The sequence below is a fragment of the Oncorhynchus tshawytscha genome, linkage group LG27 (assembly GCF_018296145.1).
Source record: "Oncorhynchus tshawytscha isolate Ot180627B linkage group LG27, Otsh_v2.0, whole genome shotgun sequence".
NCBI lineage: Eukaryota > Metazoa > Chordata > Actinopteri > Salmoniformes > Salmonidae > Oncorhynchus > Oncorhynchus tshawytscha.
This window is the reverse complement of record NC_056455.1, coordinates 12,520,397-12,527,535: the sequence shown is the minus strand read 5'-3', so window position 1 is coordinate 12,527,535 and position 7,139 is coordinate 12,520,397. Positions and strand designations below refer to the sequence as shown.

Genomic DNA, 7,139 nt, shown 5'->3' with positions numbered 1-7,139 from the left:
TGCAGACTACTGTGTTTAATGATCACGTTGCTCACTGACATCACGTTAGAATTCACATCAGTCACTGATCCTATAGCCCATATACTGTACATCCAAGGAGTATCACATTAACGCCCATATCCATCACTGTGATCACATTTGGGAGCGGAAATGTCATTGGCTCCTGAGAGTGAAATGTAATTTGCGCCATACTGCCTCCCAAATGCTACATGACAAAAAAGCTCTCTCTCAGACATGCCTGTCTGCCTGTGAGTGTCCCAACTAGTGCTCAAGCAAAGCCCCTCCATGCTCTAGGGACTCGTTTAACAGTGAAAACGGGAAATAATACTTAATGCTCCATAATCTTCCCTCCTCCATAATTCAGCTGCTATTCCAGCACCACCCCGGCTCCTGTCCTAACCCTCCCTCCCTCCCTCCCTCCGGGGATCAGCCTGAAAGCAAGTAGTTAGGACCTAAATCCTTGCCTGATACATTAAGAGCAAAAAGTACATATGTGAGCTGACTGTGGTTTAATTGAATCAATTAATAGTGGAGAGGCCAGGGGATGAGTGGAGATTGGGTCATAAAGGGGGCTGATCTGTCAATGTCCTGATCCAGTCATTCTCAGTAGAGAGAGAAAAGACAGAAAGAGACGCTAAAAGGATTGATTTTCTGTAAGTGTGGACTGGAAAAGGGCAGAGAGCAGAGAGCAGTGTGGTTGGCTGTATACAGACAACTTATTCACTCCCACACACACACACACACACACACACACAGTGTACAACTAACATTGTGGGGGCACACAATTCAGTCCCATTCAAAATCCTCTTTTCCCTAACCACTAACCCTAACCCGAACTGTATTCTGACCCATCCCTAACCCTAACCTTATTTCTAACCCTAACCTTAACCCAAAACCTTAACATTAACCTTAACCCTCAACCTTACCCTAGCTCCTAACCCTAACCTTAAACCAAAAACCTAACCTTAACCCTAACCCTAAACCTAACCCTATCTCCTAACCTTTACCGTAACCCAAAAAACTAACCTTAACCCTAACCCTAAACCTAACCCTAGCTCCTAACCCTAAAACTAACCCTAGCTCCTAACCCTAAAACTAACCCTAGCTCCTAACCCTAACCCTAAAACTAACCCTAGCTCCTAACCCTAACCATAAAACTAACCCTATCTCCTAACCCTAAATCTAACCCTATCTCCTAACCCTAAATCTAACCCTAACTTTAACCCAAAAACCTAACCTTAACCCTAAACCTAACCCTAGCTCCTAACCCTAAAACTAACCCTAGCTCCTAACCCTAACCCTAAAACTAACCCTAGCTCCTAACCCTAACCCTAATCTTAGTTCCTAACCCTAAAACTAACCCTAGCTAACCCTAACCCTAAAACTAACCCTAGCTCCTAACCCTAACCAGAAAACTAACCCTAGCTCCTAACCCTAACCCTGAAACTAACCCTAGCTCCTAACCCTAACCCTAGCTCCTAACCCTAACCCTAATGCTAGCTCCTAACCCTAACCCTAAAACTAACCCTAGCTCCTAACCCTAACCCTAAAACTAACCCTAGCTCCTAACCCTAACCATAAAACTAACCCTATCTCCTAACCCTAAATCTAACCCTATCTCCTAACCCTAAATCTAACCCTAACCCTAACTTTAACCCAAAAACCTAACCTTAACCCTAAACCTAACCCTAGCTCCTAACCCTAAAACTAACCCTAGCTCCTAACCCTAACCCTAAAACTAACCCTAGCTCCTAACCCTAACCCTAATCTTAGTTCCTAACCCTAAAACTAACCCTAGCTCCCTAACCCTAAAACTAACCCTAGCTCCTAACCCTAACCAGAAAACTAACCCTAGCTCCTAACCCTAACCCTGAAACTAACCCTAGCTCCTAACCCTAACCCTAGCTCCTAACCCTAACCCTAACCCTAACCCTAAAACTAACCCTAGCTCCTAACCCTAACCCGAAAACTAACCCTAGCTCCTAACCCTAACCATAAAACTAACCCTATCTCCTAACCCTAAATCTAACCCTATCTCCTAACCCTAAATCTAACCCTATCTCCTAACCCTAAATCTAACCCTAACTTTAACCCAAAAACCTAACCTTAACCCTAAACCTAACCCTAGCTCCTAACCCTAAAACTAACCCTAGCTCCTAACCCTAACCCTAAAACTAACCCTAGCTCCTAACCCTAACCCTAATCTTAGTTCCTAACCCTAAAACTAACCCTAGCTCCTAACCCTAACCCTAAAACTAACCCTAGCTCCTAACCCTAACCAGAAAACTAACCCTAGCTCCTAACCCTAACCCTAAAACTAACCCTAGCTCCTAACCCTAACCCTAGCTCCTAACCCTAACCCTAATCCTAGCTCCTAACCCTAATCCTAAAACTAACCATAGCTCCTAACCCTAACCCTAGCTCCTAACCCTAAACCTTAACGTAATTCTAACCCTAACACTAATTCTAATCTTAACCCTAATTTGACCTTGTGGGGACTAAAAAAATGTCCCCGGTTGGTCAAATTTTTGTTTGTGGGGACTTCTGAATAGTTAAACATGTCCACACACACACACGCACGCACACACACACAGGAGATCAATAGCACTGTACGCACTGCACGTACACCACACAAACACACTCAAATGCACACACCTACGCTCGCTCGTATGAACACACACACACTTTGCTCAGGGCACCGCCGTAGGCAGGTTATCCAGGAAGAAAGACCACACTGACACTCCATGACTGAAGATCAGACACCTCTGATGTAATGGAGCACAACGTTATCACTATGTTTACACCCTCTCTGTCTCTCTAGGTGTGGTCCATGGATGGCTACTTTAAAGGTCGTCGTGTCCTGGAGTACCGCACCCTAAACGACTTCATGAAAGGCCAGAACTTCGTTCAGCACCTGCTGCCACACCCCTGGGCGGGGACCGGCCACGTGGTCTACAATGGCTCCCTGTACTACAACAAGTACCAGAGCAACATCATCATCAAGTACCACTTCAGGTCCCGCAGTGTTCTGGTGCAGCGCAGTCTCAGTGGGGCCGGCTACAACAACACCTTCCCCTACTCCTGGGGAGGCTCCTCAGACATCGACCTGATGGCAGACGAGAACGGCCTGTGGGCCGTCTACACCACCATCCCCAACGCCGGCAACATCGTCATCAGCCGCCTGGAACCGCAGAGCCTGGAGGTGCTGCAGACGTGGGACACAGGGTTCCCCAAGCGCAGCGCCGGAGAGTCTTTCATGATCTGTAGCACGCTGTACGTCACCAACTCCCACCTGGCCGGGGCTAAGATCTACTTCGCCTACTACACCAACTCCTCTAGCTACGAGTACACAGACATCCCCTTCCATAACCAGTACTCCCACATCTCCATGATGGACTATAACCCCAGGGAGAGGGTGCTGTACACCTGGAACAACGGACACCAGGTGCTCTACAACGTCACTCTGTTCCAGGTCGTTAAGACCGCTGGGGACTAGAGACACCAGGGGTGGCTGGTGTCACTTTACATCGGAGGACGGGCCTATTGTAATGGACGGAATGGAATGAATGGAACGATATCAAACAAGCATTCCATTGATTCCATTCCAGTCATTGCTATGAGCCGTCCTCCGTTTACAAGCCTCCAGAGACACCCAGAGCTAGCCTGGTCTCGGGTCTGTTGTGCTGTCTTGACAACTCCTAGTGTGACATTGACCATATGTGTTGGAAAGATAGCACAGTTCTGGGACCAGGCTAACCCAGAGGCAGAGTCAGACCGAACACACAACAAAACTATAATGCTGTTATGGATGGGGGGGGGCAGGCAGGCAGATGGACGGAAGGAGGCTTGGACTTTTTTAAAGCATTTCAATCTTCTTCATAGACTGCTGTTATTCATTCAGAAAAAATACACTCCGACAGCAAGGTCAGTAAATATATACAGACTTTCTGATTTCCTTTTCTGTGATGAGTAAGCATGGTTCTTTTTATTTGTGATGAGAAATAAATATCAACCTTTACCATTTAAAACGTTGTCCTTTATTGTGGCTCCCGCCTCTTCAGTAGAGTCTGTCCACCAGTATTCTCTTTGAGAGCTGAAATAGCTCATTTTTAAAATTGATTTTCATTATGAAAGCTCCATTTCCTTCAATAATCATCCTAACGGGACAGAAGAAACAACACTCAAAATAACATGTCCATCTTGAGCTCTCACTACCTGAAGATCTCAGTTTGTTTACATACAGTCTGAATACAGCCTCAATGTTGTTGTTTCCAAGGTGATCTGCCCGTGAAAGAACAAGAGTGATCATAAACAGTGTGGATGAAAAGGAAAGAGGTGTGAAGGGATTGGAGAGTGTGAGAGCGAGAGAGAGAGAGAGAGATGTGAAAATTGTAAAGATAAATGTGAAAACATTAGCATTGAGGCAGAGAACTGAGGTCCCAGACAACACTGACACCAACTGTTGCTGTTTGCGTTTGGCTCTCTCCATCTCTTTAAAAGTGCATAGCTCTTCTCCAGCCCCCGCTGCACTACAATGGACAGACAGACACACTCAGTATGACACCACCTGCATAAACAGTGACCTTTTCACTGTGTTCCAGTTCATTCAATGACACATAAAATCAAAACTCCCAACAAAATATTCTAAAATCCCCCTTGGCATTTCAGGTTTATCTCTGAAAGGCAGAGGAGTTTGGATAGAGACAATTTTATTTTCATTTTATTCATTTATACAGGTTGAGACGAAATCAGATCTCTTTTTAGAAGAGACCCAGGAGAAAAAAAACAGGAGGATGAGGTGGTGAGGGGAAGCCCTGGGTTACCATGGTGATCTGATTCTCTGGTAGGTGACCTTTCTATTGGTCAGCCTTCATGCAGTCCAGGACCCTGATGAGTTCACAGACAAGAGCAAGGCTGACATTTCACTAGCAGAAGGACGTGTGGGAACGCAGGACAATGCGAAAACTCAGACGATGAACTCAAAACACAAAGGACCTGTCTCAATAGCTTTCCTTTGATACTTCACGTAGACACAAATCAATCTAATTCAGCATGGAGGATAACACAGGCCATATCTCCCACAGAGTATTGGTCTCATGTAAAAAAAGAAAAACGCTTTTATTACGGTATGGTTACTCCCAGCTGCGCTTGAAATGGCATACTGTTCCCTATAAAAGTGCACCCCATAGTGCTCTGGTCCAAAGTAATGGACTTTATAGGCAATAGGGTGCCATTTTGGATGCACCCCCTGACGGACAGTCCACTAAGAGAGGCTGTGTTTCATGACAAGGTCCAATTGTTCATCCATTTGAGTTGAGCGGAGAGGAAGGACACGTACAGCTGTGATGAAACGGAGGAAATAATCGCGCGTGAAATGATTTTGGGATCTTAACAGTTGCCCATTTTAAATATGCATACACACACTGTAGAGATACAGTTGAAGTCTGAAATTTACTTAGGTTGGAGTCATTAAAACTTGTTTTTCAACCACTCCACAAATTTCTTGTTAACAAACTATAGTTTTGGCAAGTCGGTTAAGACATCTACTTTGTGCGTGACACAAGTCATTTTTACAACAATTATAATTCACTGTATCACAATTCCAGTGGGTCAGAAGATTACATACACTAAGTTGACTGCCTTTAAACAGCTTGGAAAATTCCAGAAAATGATGTCATGGCTTTACAAACTTCTGATAGGCTAATTGACATCATTTGAGTCAATTGGAGGTGTACCTGTGGACGTATTTCAAGACCTACCTTCAAACTCAGTGCCTCTTTGCTTGACATCATGGGAAAATCAAAAGAAATCAGCCAAGACCCCAGAAAAAAATTGTAGACCTCCACAAGTCTTCTTCATCCTTAGGAGCAATTTCCAAATGCCTGAAGGTACCACGTTCATCTGTACAAACAATAGTATGCAAGTATAAACACCATGGGACCACGCAGCCGTCATACCGCTCAGGAAGGAGACGCATTCTGTCTCCTAGAGATTAACGTACTTTGCTATGAAATGTGCAAATCAATCCCAGAATAACAGCAAAGGACCTTGTGAAGATGCTGGAGGAAACAGGTACAAAAGTATCTATATCCTGTATCGACATAACCTGAAAGGCCGCTCAGCTAGGAAGAAGCCACTGCTCCAAAACCGCCATAAAAAAGCCAGACTACGGTTTGCAACTGCACATGGCGACAAAGATAATATTTTTTGAGAAATGTCCTCTGGTCTGATGAAACAAAAATAGAAGTGTTTGGCCATAATGACCATCGTTATGTTTGGAGGAAAAAGGGGGAGGCTTGCAAGCCAAAGAACACCATCCCAACCGTGAAGCATGGAGGTGGCAGTATCATGTTGTAGGGATGCTTTGCTGCAGGAGGGGACTGGTGCTCTTCACAAAATATATGGCATCATGAGGAAGGAACATTATGTGGATATATTGAAGCAACATCTCAAGACATCAGTCAGGAAGTTAAAGCTTGGTCGCAAATGTGTCTTCCAATTGGACAAGCATACTTCCAAAGTTGTGGCAAAATGGCTTAAGGACAACAAAGTCAAGGTATTGGAGTGGTCATCACAAAGCCCTGACCTCAATCCTATAGAAAATTTGTGGTCAGAACGGAAAAGCGTGTGCGATCAAGGAGGCCTACAAACCGGACTCAGTTACACCAGCTCTGTCAGGAGGAATGGGCCAAAATTCACCCAACTTATTGTTGGAAGCTTGTGGAAGGGTTGACCCAAGTTAAACAATTTAAAGGCAATGCTACCAAATACTAATTGAGTGTATGTAAACTTCTGACCCACTGGGAATGTGATGAAAGAAGTAAAAGCTGAAAGAAATAATTCTCTCTACTATTATTCTGACATGTCACATTCTTAAAATAAAGTGGTGATCCTAACTGACCTAAGACAGGGAATTTTTACTAGGATTAAGTGTCAGGAATTGTGAACAACTGAGTTTAAACGTATTTGGCTAAGGTGTATGTAAACTTCCGACTTCAACTCTATATTAACACACACCACAGGAAGTTGGTGGAACCTTAATTGGGGAGGACGGGCTCATAGTAATGGCTGGAACGGAGTAATGGAATGGTAATCAAACCTTCCATGTGTTTGATACCATTCCATTTACTCCATTCCAG

The 7,139-nt window shown here is 44.4% G+C and overlaps 1 protein-coding gene across 2 annotated transcripts in view; it reads left to right on the top strand.

Moving 5' to 3' along the window:
- The window catches only part of LOC121841130 (noelin-2-like), a 97,669-nt gene extending 93,647 nt beyond the window's left edge, over positions 1–4,022 (top strand). For both annotated transcript variants that reach the window (XM_042307528.1, XM_042307527.1), the window contains exon 6: positions 2,822–4,022. In XM_042307528.1, coding sequence (XP_042163462.1) covers positions 2,822–3,496 — 675 coding nt within the window. In that variant the 3' untranslated portion in view covers positions 3,497–4,022. The remainder of the gene's footprint in view (positions 1–2,821) is intronic.
- Positions 4,023–7,139: the final 3,117 nt, after the last annotated feature.